We start from the raw sequence: 14,259 nt of genomic DNA on the forward strand, positions 1-14,259 counted from the left end.
AGAGAATGCCGTGTTTGGAGCAACTTTTCATATTAAAGTTACATAACTCTGAGTCTGTACCTATGCTGTCCCTGGGCGTCATTAGGGGTCACAAATGTCAAAGGGTAGTCCGCTGCGTCAATTTGGTCCATGGCTTCATCCTAAAGGCACAAAAGAACCCCTGTGTCATTTACAGTATTTGCAGTAGTGTATGGTCCAGCATGGGTCTGACACCCCCCCCTCCCGATTTCTCGGGCACCAGAGAATACTGGGAGGAAAACGCCACGACGATGGCTTGCTTCGTCCACAGAGATTGGATCTCGTTGACCAGAGCTGTCACTGCTGGTGACCCTGACAATAGGGTCTGTACCAAATCTGAAAACGGGTGGGGTTGTGTAAATACAAGTCCCCGCCTCAGCGTTCTCTCCATCCACTTCGACATATGGCACTGCTGAAGTCATATGTGATGATACTCCCAGAGCGCACCCGCCGCCATTCGGCGCTGGTCCGCAAGGAACTGTAGATAGGCGGCCCGGTCCCTCCCGCTGTGCGTAGCCAACTCTGAACCCGCCACCGTGCGGGCAGGGCATTCCGTGGAATCGGGACAACGGTCCCTGATACAACCCACGAGGCAATCGCACCCAAGGGGGGACCCCGACAGAAAGGGCCGGTTTGATACGGGGGAAGCTGACATCAAACTAGGTGACAAAAGCTCCCCCACTGAACACCCCTCCAGAACATGCTGAGGAGTTGTTCTGCAGCTGGACATGCAAGGTGTGAGGCCCCCATGGGTTCCTACACACCGTTGCCCTGCAGTGATATTATTACCACCCAAATCACGCGCGCCTGCGAGACCACTGCCAATCTTTCAGGAGTGGCAGGCACCAACGTGATACCCGGCCTGGCGAAGGCGAGGTCGGGGAAGCCCGCACTGTTTGCCTCAAAAAGGTCTCGAGCCCCCCTGCTGACAACACTTGTAGTTGACAGACGTAACACCAGGCTCAACCAAACACAGCTTATGGTGTGTGGGAGCCGCTTGACAGCACAACATTCTCATGGACAGACCCAGGCTCAGCCATCAACTGGGTGTCAGCGAAGCGAAACGTGGGGCCGCATGCGCTTCAACGAAGGCTTGCGGCCCGCAGCCAAAGGAAACAAATCAGAGCCCCTTTTCCGCTGGTGTTGGGGGAGGGAGTGATCGGAGAGCGGGCTGCTCGCGGCAGGACGGCGACGGTTTCTCAGGCCGTGCTCATCCAATATGGCCAATCCCTCGGCCGCCAAGGCTGTCGGCTTTGTGGACACCTGTTGACTCAACGCCCAGGGTACCTCTGGCGGGGGAAACATGGCCCCTGTCGAGGGCCTCGCCACAGTGGCGAGGCCGTGCTCTCACCTCTGGCTGCGCGGCGTGAGGCGGTGTCCTCTGCGGATTTCTTTTTAACTTCTCACCCCCTCAAAGGGAGACTAATCCAACCAAGATGTCTGTAAACAAGCGTTGACAGCATCCTAGCCCTCCCTGCGGTTATAGCTTGCGGCTAGGTCAAAGCTAATAACGTCAACAACCTTGCGCGATGTTTCGACGTCGGCTGGCCCTCATGGCCCTGCCACCAGACACAATTTTTGACAGAAAAAAACAGCAATGCGAACAAGGTTACTAATCGCTGCTAATTCTATACCGTGGCGGTACAGGTTTAACACAGCCCACCAGCCACCCGCCGGGCCGACCCACCTCATGGCGTCGGCCGGGCGGGGCACTGTTTCAACATGCCAGAGGCAAAGGACTGATGCCACCTGCTTCATAAACACTGAGCACCAGCGGTGGTTGCAACCAGCAACCTCCACTGTGGTGTGCATCCATGAAGGGGTTAATGAATAAATGAACTAAAAACACCACCAATACACTGTAGAATGGGCTAGCCCATACACACAACGTTAAGGGGATGCGGACCAGAGAACCCAGTCCTGCATCCATTCATAATATTCACAACAAGCACACCAGCCCTAGACCTCAGCCCATTCACCCATGAACAGGTAAACAAGCCCGCGCAATACTCCCAACAGTAAACACCGATTGACCGTCAGCATGAATGGTTAAGAGGAGGGAAGACTTTAGACAGACATCCCTCAGCGGGGAAACAAACAGAAACAGTAGCCCAGCATATAGCATAGTGTTAGCCGCGCGCTCCAGGGTAACGGGGAAAACAACAACGTTTTTACCCAGATATCCTGTCATTTACATTTACATTTACATTTAGTCATTTAGCTGACGCTTTTATCCAAAGCGACTTACAAGTTCTGTACGACAAGCCATCAGGAAGAGCACAACTCTATCAGCTGAGTAACAATGTTCATCAAAGTGTTGAGTGCTACAGTGTAGGTTAGTTTATTAGGACAAGTGCATGACAGTATGGTTAGTTAGGGTTAGATTTTTTTTTTTTTTTTTTTTTTTTTTTAATTCAGATAATGGTTGAAGAAGTGAGTCTTTAGTCGACGGCGAAAGATTGGACGTGTTTCGGCTGTCCTAACTGGGGTGGGTAGTTCATTCCACCATTGTGGGGCAAGGACTGAGAATAGGCGACTTCTCTTTGATGACCCTCCCGGAGCTTGGATAGGAGTAGGTCTGAGGCGGCCAGAAGATGCAGAGCGTAGGGGTCTTGAGGGTGTGTAGTTAGAGACCATTGACCGGAGGTAGGCGGGAGCAGTTCCCTTTGCCGCACGGTATGCTAGGTCAAGGGCCTTGAAGCGGATTCGTGCAGCAATGGGGAGCCAGTGCAGGTCCCTAAGAAGTGGGGTGACATGGGCCGACTTCGGTAGGTTTGAGATCAGGCGGGCCGCTGCGTTCTGAATGAGTTGAAGAGGCTTAGTGGCAGTGGCCGGGAGGCCAGCGAGCAGTGCGTTGCAGTAGTCGAGGCGGGAGATGACTGTTGATTGGACGAGGAGTTGGGTGGCTTCTTTTGTCAGGAAGGGGCGTATCCTTCTGACGTTGCTCAGGAGGAATCGGCAGGTTCTGGTTGTCGCTGCGATGTGAGCAGAGAAGTTCAACTGGTCGTCGAGGACAACACCAAGGTTCTTGGCGGTCGGGGACGCGGTCACAGCTGCATTCTCGACTGTGATGGAAAGGTCGGTCAGGGGGGAGGATTTGGCCGGCAGGTGGAGCAATTCTGTTTTGCTTAGGTTCAGTTTGAGGTGGTTGGTCGTCATCCAGGCGGAGATGTCGGACAGACAGGCCGAGATCCGCTCAGAGACGTGGATATCTGAGGGAGGGAAGGAGAGGAAGAGTTGAGTATCGTCGGCATAACAGTGGTAGGAGAAGCCATGAGACGTGATAATGTTACCCAGTGATTTAGTGTAGAGGGAGAAGAGAAGGGGTCCTAAAACCGAGCCCTGGGGGACACCCGTCCGCAGGGGGCGGGTGGCCGACAGGGTCCCTCTCCATGACACTTGGTAGGAGCGGTCATTGAGGTATGATGACAACCATGTCAGCGCAGAGCCAGCCACTCCCATTCCTGCGAGGGCCGCGAGGAGGATCTGGTGGTTGACTGTGTCGAAGGCTGCAGATAGATCTAGGAGAATCAGGACAGAGGAGAGGCCTTTCGCTTTTGCTAAGTGAAGTGCCTCTGTGACCGCAATGAGGGCTGTCTCTGTGGAGTGACCAGTCCTGAAGCCTGACTGATTAGGGTCTAGGAGGTCATTCTGTAAGAGATAAGCAGTAAGTTGGTTGGATACAGCACGTTCAAGTGTTTTAGAAAGGAAGGAGAGAAGAGAGACAGGACGGTAGTTGCCTATGACGGTAGGGTTCAGGGATGGTTTTTTTATGAGGGGCGTGACTCTGGCTTGTTTTAGGGAGGTGGGGACCACCCCCGAGTTGAGTGAGGAGTTGATGGTTGCAGTTAGGAATGGGAGGATGTCTGGTGCTATGGACTGGAGGAGTGGGGAAGGTAGCCGGTCCAGCTGGCATGTAGTCGGACGGTTCGACGTTACCAGTGTCAGGGTCTCGGCTTCTGTAATGGGAGAGAAAGATGACAGAGTGAAGGATGAGGTTCTCGATTCAGCATTTGGAATGGGTGGGGGTTGGGAGAAGGAGCTGCGGATGTTCTCCACTTTTTCCTCAAAGAAGATCGCAAAGTCTTCGGCAGAGAAAGATGAGGGAGGGGGGGGTGGGGGGGGAGTGAGGAGGGAGGACATGGTAGCATGCAGTTTGCGAAGATTCTTGGCAGAGGCCTCGATCCTATGGTGAAAGAAAGAAGCTTTGGCATTAGTAATGGTTTTGGAGAATGTTAACAAGAGGTTGTGATATGTGTCGATGTCAGCAGTGAGGCGTGACTTTCTATACTTCCTTTCAGCTGCTCTCAGGACCTGTCTTTGTTCTCTCACTGGATCTGTCAGCCATGGACTGGGTGGGGAACGGCGGGCAGGTTTCTCAACGAGGGGACAGAGCTTGTCGAAGGAGGTTGCAAGGGCTGAGAGGAGGGTGGAGGTTGCCATCTCTGTGGAGAGAGCAGAGAAGGTGTCACTCAAAGGTAGAGTGGATAGTATGTCAGAGGAGAGGGTGGAGGGGGATAGGGAGGGCAGGTTGCGTCTGAGTGAGACGGTTTGAGTTGGGGTGAAGACCTTTCGGTTAAGCATGAGAGTTAGTGAGAAGGATATGAAGGAATGGTCAGATACATGTAGGGGAGTTACCGTGGTGTTAATGATGCTGGAGTTACGGGAAAATATGAGATCCAAGGAGTTGCCTGCTTTGTGGGTGGGAGGCATGGCAGTGGGAGTCAGGTCAAATGATTGTAGGAGGGAGACTACTATGACTGTCCTTGTCCTGTCCTTGCGCCAATACACAACTCGGTTGTCTCACAGGACAACAAGCAGTATTATTAACACCAGCGTTAATGCCTGATGGCACAGATCCTACCTGAGTGCGAGTTAGCTCGATAGTTACACATCGCACGTCGTCCCTCGAAGTGCTGCCAAGACGAGGAAACACCAGGATAGACCCGAAGCGGAGATGCATCGAAATGCATCCATCTGCAGGGCCGCAGAACCCATATGAGCGCCGTTGGAAACATGCCGAAGATTCCAGGGGCTGGCAAATCTCCGGCATTGTTCAATTTCTCTTTACACTTCATACTCGCTATCACTAGTTACACAGGGTGCAAAGCAGCCGCCATGATGGAAAACGAAAAAGAGGAAGGGTGAGTGGTGACCACGCCCAGTGTCTTATAGTAAGTCACTGGGGCGGGGTCAAGTGCAAGGGTGTTTAGTTTTTCGTTATGTAGTACAGTAGGTACTAGGAGATGAGGTATATCTCGGTATGGCATAAGAGCGGGACGCGATGCCAGTACGAGTATATAACTTATACTCTGTGTAGCACCGTGTGTGTTATGCCACCATGCTAGAGGGTTTTTACAGTAGGTGTATGAAAAAGCAGGTTTTGTGCCTTTTCCTTCACTTTCTTTCCTTATGTGCCTTATAAGGGGCAGTACTTGTCATGCGACCTCGCAATGGAATTGCAAGGTCATGTTGAGCAACGGAATTGTTTCTGTATACACACATATATATATCTATATGAATATAATTTAATGAAAATCGATGGACATCCCTATTTAAGAGCAAGCTGGACAGTGGCTGTATTTAACCATTTATGAATCGCCCCATCCTTCAAGAGCCCCTGATCATCTCACTTCACATGACAACCATTAGAATCGTTTGACCCCAGCACGGCGCTCCCTACTCTTCCACTTTGTTTTCATTTGAAGATGCGTTGCAGGGGGGAAAATGACAAACCTCTCGGGCCAATGATAACACGCCGCCTGTCTGTGAGCGACGAGTGCATGTCCTGAAAACCAGATTATTAAAATGAATCCAGCGTCTACTGAACTTAGGGCACTACGGCGTAAAATATCACATCATAATATTTTTCTTAGTTTTGGCGGTATAATGGTATTTAGTTTTCCATTACAAATTACTACGATATGACATTATCTTGTAATACAATTGTCATGGTGCTATTTAATTCAGAATGGTCTATTTACTGATGCAAGGAACAATTTTGATAAACTTAGACTGGTTGATGTTTGATCTGTGTGCTCTTGTTCGACCAAGAATGCATTTATCGAGCATTTTTAGTTTTTCTATAAAGGAGGCAGTGTTGTAGGACTCTGACTCAAGTCCGAGTCCTGGACTGATTTTCAGGACTCGTGGCTCGAATTGAGCACTGATGACTCAGACTTGGACTTGGACTCGAGCATTGACTGCATTCGGACTCGGAAGGTGCAGACGAGGACTCGGACTTGTAATAGGCCCTAATCATTTGGCATAAGATATTGATGGCTAGTGCATTTGTTTAGCTATTGTGTCACACGGAGCATTTAGCGTGCTGGCTACCTAGCTATGGTTCAGTTAACTAGCTACATGCAGCATTTAGCGTGCTGTCTACCTAGCTACGGTTCAGCTAACTAGCTACATGCAGCATTTAGCGAGCTGGGTTAGCCGGCTAGTTGGGCTTTGAATCCCGGCTAGGTAGCCAGCACGCTAAATGCTGCATGTAGCTAGTTAGCTGAACCGTAGCTAGGTAGCCAGCATGCTAAATGCTCCGCGACGCTGGTTAAACTGCCTGGGCCGGTCTGTCTGTCGAAGACAGACGGAACCGCATCGGGCTTCAGCTGATTAGTGGTCTTCTGGACAAACCGCCCACCCTCAACAACATAATCCGAGGCAATGAAGTGTTCGCTGCAGATCTTCATTCCCTGTCCAACAGGCTGGTCGCGCCGCTTGAGTGCAGCCAGCCAACACGCCAACAACACTGTTTTTTTCACTGGTAGTTTGTGGAAATGAACCAACTTTCCTCTCTCTTTCACGCGGTAAAATTAGTTTGAACAGCCGGGAGCAATACAAAAAGAACCACGCGGTCCCGTTGTTTGGTAGGCAACGTTGCATTTACTGACTGACCTTCAAGACACTCCATGTTTACTAGGCAGCTAACCAGCAGTGTAAACCAGGAGCCAGCACAGACCATCACCGTGACGAAAACAGGGAAATGACATTTTCAGACAAATCTGCTCCAACGGATCACCACCTTAACGCGGTGGGTTTGTGCGTCTCAATGACCCCTAGAGCTATGTCGGCAGGAGTCTTGTACTCCTAGCAGGGTCACCCCCAAGCCGAACAGGTTGAAGGAGAGAGACCAGACGAAGAGTGATCCAACTGGTCCTCCAGGTTGGGGGTTGGGCTGAGGGCCGATAACCCTCTCCGGGAAAAACTCTTTATTACAGAAACCAGAAACAGAGCAAATTCACACAATCTTCGAGACGCCATAGCCAGTCCTTCTTGCAACAGGAGAGACACCATGACACCCAAGGGCCAAAGCCGAGAGGACGCCTTTGGGCTGAATAGGCCACTAGTGAAGACCAAAGACTACCTGGAGACGCACAGTAGAGAAAGAAAGAAAAGAGGCAGGGTGGAGCTCATGGCCTGAAGCAAGAACAATGGCAGCTGACCGGGAGAAGTGGAAACGCTCTGTGAAGGCCTTATGTGCCACTAGGCACGAAGTGGATAGGTAACAGGTAACATTTCAGACAAATAAGCAGGATTTCACATTTGATTATAGGACCCTGTCTTACCTAAGGTACACAACAAACAAACTAGGCTCATATTGTTCAATGCTTCTTGCTCAAGGACACTTCGACACGAGGCCAGAGATGAGCGGGAATCGAAACTGCTCACCCCGCTCACTCCCAACCTGCTCACCCCGCAAGCTATATATATTATATAGTCTAGTACAGCGGTTCGGTCCGTGTATGTTTTGATAGTTCGTTTTTCGTTTCAAACGGAAATACGAAAAAACGGAAAAAAACGGAAATACGAGGTGTTTTCCTATTTCCCTTTAAAACCAAAATCGAAAAAACTGGGAAAATCTGAAATACGGTGCTGTTTTTCGTATTTTGGTGTCAGAATCAAATGAAAAAAAGGAGTAAATAATGGGCAGATTTTGTTCCGTGTACGTTTTGATAGTTCGTTTTTAGTTTTTGATGTGAAGAATGGAGAACGGAACCATGTGACAAGTACGTTTTTCAATGTAAAAGCCATGCACGATCTAACGTTAACGAATATGTATAACGTTATGTATAAAATACATAAATGCATGCATACAGATCTATACCAGGGTAACGTTATGATACATACATTTTTAGTTTTGTGCATTTCATTTAGACATGATCTTTTATGTGAAGTAATAGCCTAATAATATGGAAATAGCCTGTGTGGTCTGTCCCAAATAGTGTTGTCTAAACGCATGTTACCCAACAGATATCTTATTCAGTGATCGGCAATAGGCGGCCCGCAGGCCGAAATAGGTCCGCCGCCAGCAATAATATCTGCCCGTCAGATTATTTTGAGAATATGATTTGAGCCAGCCTCGGAGCTGTACATTTAATAATAATAATATTGATCTATATGTGCAGTCGGCCTTGAGGCAAGTGCGCAGCCAGGGACCGTCTAAAAAGTGCAACACCGAAAAGAGACACTACAAAAAGATTCAATAACTTCACTGTCATAGTGTATAGTGTCACCAAAATCACTGCACACATCATCAATGGTATCCTATTGGTTATACTACAACACTTAGATTTGAAAAAAATGCTTTTTCATAATTCTGGGGATTTTGTATTGGAAAAAAAACATTAAATATCTTCACACTTATAGAGTGTAGTGTCACCAAACTCACTTAACAGATCAATTTGATCCTACTGGTTATACTACAACACGTAGATAAAAGAAGAAAAAAATATATATATATATATATTAGAGCTGGGCCGTTAACGGCGTTAACGTGCTGCGTTAACGCTATACTAGTATCGTGCGATAATATAATTAACGCATTAATCTAAAAAAAAAAGAAAAAAAAACGTTTACTTTTTTTTTTTTTTTTTTTACCTTTATTTACCCAGGGTAGGTTCGCTGAGCACAGATGCTCTTTTTCAGGAACGCCCTGCTTCACATTCACACAGTTCCATTCACACCTGGGAGCTGCCCAGTACAACCACAGTTGACACCATTGGCCACTGAGCAACTCCACTGGAGCAGTTGATTCAAGCCATGTCACATAGTTCAAGTTTGAAATGATTCTTTCTGTTTTGCTCCTGAGAGTGCTAGATACTGTACTGTACTGGTAATATTATTTATTTGTGTTAACTTCTGAATAAAACAACTTATTAAACACAAGTACATCTTATTGAACATTATTTTGATATTTCATTACCAATTATCATAGCAAAACAGCTTTTTCAAACAGTCTGTAATGCATTTTGGAAACGGGAGATGGGCTCATGGTGTAATGGGCCACCTGGCCTGAGAAACATAAGGAGGAAAGAAAAAGTAAGGACTTACTTCTGGTCATTATTTGGGTAGAACACACATATTTTGAATGCCTTCGGCAGGTTTCTTTTTTTTGAGCCATTTTAATCTAGATTAATCTAGATTAAATCCAGGATTGCAGATAGATTAATCTAGATTAAAAAAAATAATCTATGCCCACCTCTAATATATATATATATATGCTTTTTCATAATTTGGGGGATTTTTTATTGGGGAAAATAGTATAAAATAGTTCACTCTTGTACACTGTAGACTAGTACCATCAAATTCAGTTAAAAAAAGCATTGCAAAATCATCACAGTAGAAAAAAAATATTGCACATCGGCGGAAAATATTGCACATGAACCATTATTGCACATGTCCCAACATGTGTCATATTGCACATACAAGTAGATCATGAGAAAGAGAAATATATACATTCGAAGGGGAAGAAACTGTACATTGGAGGGGGTTGGGTGGGGGCGGGGGTTTGGACATTTACAGGGGCCAGTTTTCAATTGCAGCCACCCGTAGGTGCTCTTTGAGAGCGGTTTTGAAGGAGGGTAGGGATTCAGATTATTTTACGGCTGAGGGTAGGGCGTTCCACATTGTTGTGGCATAATTGCTAAACGTGTTTAGTCCCTTGTTTGAGACGAATCTGGGTTGAACATGATTTGTGGAACTCCCTCTGGTGTTGTGGTCGTGGTATGGTTGTGGTATTCACTGACCTTTGGGAAGTATTTCGACATGTACATGGGTATCTTAGTGGTGTAGTGTATCTTGTAGACCAGGCCCATTGCAAGTTGCTGTACTCTGTCGTCTACTCTAAGCCATCCTAGGTTGTCAAAATGGGCAGGGGTGAGGTGGGTTTTACCCAGTGTAACCCAGGTTTCAGATTCATAACTATTTAGTTATAGGAACATAAATAGTTAATGCTGTTGTGTAAGAACATAAATAGTTAATGTTATTGGGTCATATATTCATATGAGATTAGCAATGTTTTGACCAAATCCCTTGAATTGCCTCACTGCCCCTTTAAATTACCTCATGACGCGAGATAGGTGTCACAACAGCCACGCCTTGCTTTACGGCAGGTGAGCCTTGCCATACGGCAGATGAGATTATAGATTGACGGAGACTGCCGCAGCTGAATGCTGCTGGATACTGAAATGAACTAGCGCCACGAAATAGTTATCAAACAGTCATAAAAAGATTCCCCCAGTTACAAAACCGAAGAAGTTGTTGCAGTTAAAGAGCATACCATTTCCGGAAACGGTTTTGGTGAGTTTCATCAATATTGTGCTGTTCATTGTCGAATGTACAAAATCGCTAGCTCAATGCTAATCAGCTAATAATGTAGCTTCATCCTGAGTCATGCTAGCGAAGCTCCAAGCTCAATCTGGTTAAATGGAAACTAGAAAGAAACTGAAGTATACTATCTTCATTTATACCTATATCTAAGTTCTGTGATCGTATAGTCTTTTACCCTTCTCCTCTGCATTGTTTGGTATTTCAGATGTTCGGTTCAATTTAAGGAAAGAAGCTGACGAGGTGGTCCAATCAAACAAACTGCGGTGTTTATTTCTATTTCTTAATAAACCACAGCTTATGAATCAAAAACAAGTACAAACTCTTTACTTCAATCTAATTGTCTCTTTGATGTGGCAGGTCTGTCCATGATCTGATCAGCTAGGGCCGATCAGAGCTTTCTTCTCCGGTGATTGTATTGTTGTCTCTCGGGTTTCCCCTGACAACACGCGGCTTCTCTTTGTGGTGGTCGCCAAGGCAACCTTGCTTTCGGATCCTCAGCGGGTTGGGAGCGCTTGGTTTCGTCTATCCTCGGGGGCAGGCTCTCCTGCTGTGAGGCGATCGTCTATCATCGTCTGGGTCCATAGCTCTGTGCGTCTCCGGCTCGGCTCTCGAGGTCTCCAGGCCGGTCTCTCAGTCCATCTCCAGGTCCGTGTCTCAGTCTCTCTCCAAATCAAATCAAATCAAATCAAATTTATTTATAGGGCCCGACAACACACGTTAATGTCCCCATGGGCCGTACAGGTCTTCTTTAAACAAGTCAAGAAGACAACATAACAATAAGTCAAGAACAGAACAAGAACACAATAGGGTCCAAACATTTTTTAGATGAATGCAAATAAATGAAAGAATGCAAGCACTCCCAGACATACCCCACGCGAAGGTAAGGAAAAACTCACTAAAACCTAACAATAGGGAAAAAAGCTCCACAGGCGGTGTGGAGGAGAGAAACCTTAGAAGGGCCATTCAAGGGGGGATCTCCCTTCTTAGATGTTGGTGATAGTAGTGTTGCAGACGGACAGTTGGTAAGCATGCAATCATGTGTGTGGTGAAACACAGATGAGTGCATGCAATAGCAACTGTACATTTTGAAAAATTAAAGATAGAGCAAATAGCGATAGCAACTGAACATTTTGAAAGATTAAAGATAGAGTTGATAGCGGATCTATTTGAGGCACAGGGGCGGCGCAAAGAGGGTCACATCCTCCCCGTCTTAGTCACGGGACATTCAACACTCCGGTCGTTGCTCAGGGACAGCCGGAGACAGGGAGATAGGGGGTGGCGCAGAGAGGGTCGCGGACTCCTCGACATCATCGCGGGACATCCGGCACTCCGGTCACCACTACGAGACCTCCGGAGACAGGGGGGCACGCAGAGGGGGTCGCAATCTCCCGGCCTTCGTCACGGGACGTCCAACACTCCAGTCAATACTCCAGGACAGCAAGTCATAGGAAGACAGGGAGACGGGACAGGCGTTAGACAGCTCATGAGATTGTAGTAGGCGGACATAGCAATAGATACAAGTGGTAGGCATATATGTGAATGGAGTAGATATATGAAGTAAGCGTATTATGTGAATAGAATAGAGGTACTTAACCCAGCAATGAAACCGCGTTGACTGTTAATCTGTTAACAGTCTGTTAATCAGTTGACAGGACCACGGACAGACGGCGGTGAATAGCTGATCCAAGGCCTCGGAGGTGCATGTAGAGCAGTCACTACAAGCTTGGCCAAGACCCCGAGGCATCCATCACCTTGGTCAGCGCCAGGAGACGGGTACTCAGAGAGAAGGGGGAGGGAGGGGGGGGGGGGGGGGAGGGGGGGAGAGGGGGGGGGGGAAGAGTTAGAGAGTTCCCATGTTTGTGGTGCTGCAAAGGAGCAGACATGTAGTACCCTGTAGTGCCATGTAGTACCCCGTAGTGCCATGTAGTACCCTATAGTACCCCATAGTGCCATGTAGTACCCCGTAGTATCCTGTAGTACCCTGTAGAGCCATGTAGTACCCTGTGGTGCCTTGTGGTACCATGTAGTACCCCGTAGTGCCATGTAGTTCCATGTAGTGCCATGTAGAGCTATGTAAGCCATGTAGTACCCTGTAATGCCATGCAGTACCATGTAGTACTCTGTGGTACCATGTAGTACCCTGTACCCTAACTAAACTACCCTATAGTAAACTACCAGGATCCTTCTCTGTGTGTCTCGCTCTCCTCAGGCTCCGTTTCTCTCGTCCATCTCCATCAGTCCTGCTTATAGGGAAGAAGAAGGAACTCCCCGAAGACGTGTGTCTCAGGGGTCGGGCTTCTCCATTGGCCAACAGGATCTCCTCACTCGATGACACGTCATGACACGTCAGCCTGGTATGCTGACACACCATTTTCACAATTCAATCTGCCGGGCTGTTTAGCAGTTAGTCATTACCTTATTAAGGGATCCGTTCAATGAGTGACACATCCTCATGCTCTTGTGACACAATGTTTTACACAGTCTAACTTGGAGAGACAGACTGGCTCTCGATGCCCAGATAATAAACCATATACGTCCTTCAATAGAATACTTTGTTTTCTTGATTAACCATTGAGCAATACTGTATAGTTTTATCTTCTAGCATTAAGAGTTTTTATTCTTTATTGTGACTTCCGTTATCCTAATAGTTTTAAGTTATGCCCATATTTACTTATGAAATTGAACTTTATTTGATTGTTTCATCCTACTGGGGTATTTCCTATTCTAAAGTAAGCTGTAATCTAGGTTGTATCTCTATTTGATCCCTAAGTATTTGGTTCACTTTTCTTGACAATGCTAATGGTAGTCTTGGCTGAAAACAGTTGTTAGTCTTTTCACCACATGTTATTTGATTTTCATAGTGTAGGACAATTTTCTAGTCTCCATGAAACACCACATTTTGCAAATGGTCTAACCCTTAACCTCTGATATTTACCAATTAAATGCATTCTTATTGTTTTACCGTTTCTGGCTTGCTAAACCTTGATGCATTGAACACTTGGTCCCACTTGGGTGCTACTGAGTCATCTATCTTCAGTCTGAAAGGCTCTGTTTACAGTCCGTTTTACTCGGTCTCCTGACCAGCTGCCATGTCGTAACCTGAAATTGCTTACTAGTGTAAATATGACCTTTGATCTCAACTGTTATTTTCAGTTTGGTTCCTGTTCTTCAAAGATAATTATCTCCTTCCTCCGTCTGTTATTACCAAATAGGTTCACCCGGTGGGGGAAAATGGGTCCTTTTTTAGTAAGCTTTTGTTCCTCTTTTAGCTAAAGTACATACCTCCTTCCTGCCCTATCTTAATATAGTCCCGAGGGGTCAGTTTATGACCTTAATGACCTTTGCCACCTGGTCGGGGGAGTCACTGTCTCAACCTCTTACAACCAACATGGTGTTTCCTGCTCCTTCTTGCAAATCAGCATTTTGTCTTATCATTTTGTACATTTTTAGTTGTTTTATTTAGATAAATTCACGACAATGCACCCTTAGTGGGTTTTATAACCCACTATATAGCACCAATGTTCTAAATTAAACATGTTAAAAACCATAATTACTGTAACTGAGGGGTACAATTCCCTGACTGTATTACTAGATATGATACTTACTACCACTACCTTTGTACTTAAT

General features: G+C 46.7%; 1 protein-coding gene across 1 annotated transcript in view; it reads right to left on the reverse strand.

The window, feature by feature from the left end:
* Positions 1-14,259, reverse strand: part of LOC311240567 (large ribosomal subunit protein uL3-like) — a gene marked incomplete at its 5' end in the record, with an annotated part of 153,444 nt that overhangs the window by 29,479 nt on the left and 109,706 nt on the right. The window contains one exon of the mRNA XM_084329143.1: positions 61-140. Within this exon, the coding sequence (XP_084185269.1) occupies positions 61-140 (80 nt within the window). The remainder of the gene's footprint in view (positions 1-60; positions 141-14,259) is intronic.

This window comes from Notolepis coatsorum, assembly GCF_963971535.1.
Source record: "Notolepis coatsorum genome assembly, chromosome: 14".
In the NCBI taxonomy this organism is placed as follows: domain Eukaryota; kingdom Metazoa; phylum Chordata; class Actinopteri; order Aulopiformes; family Paralepididae; genus Notolepis; species Notolepis coatsorum.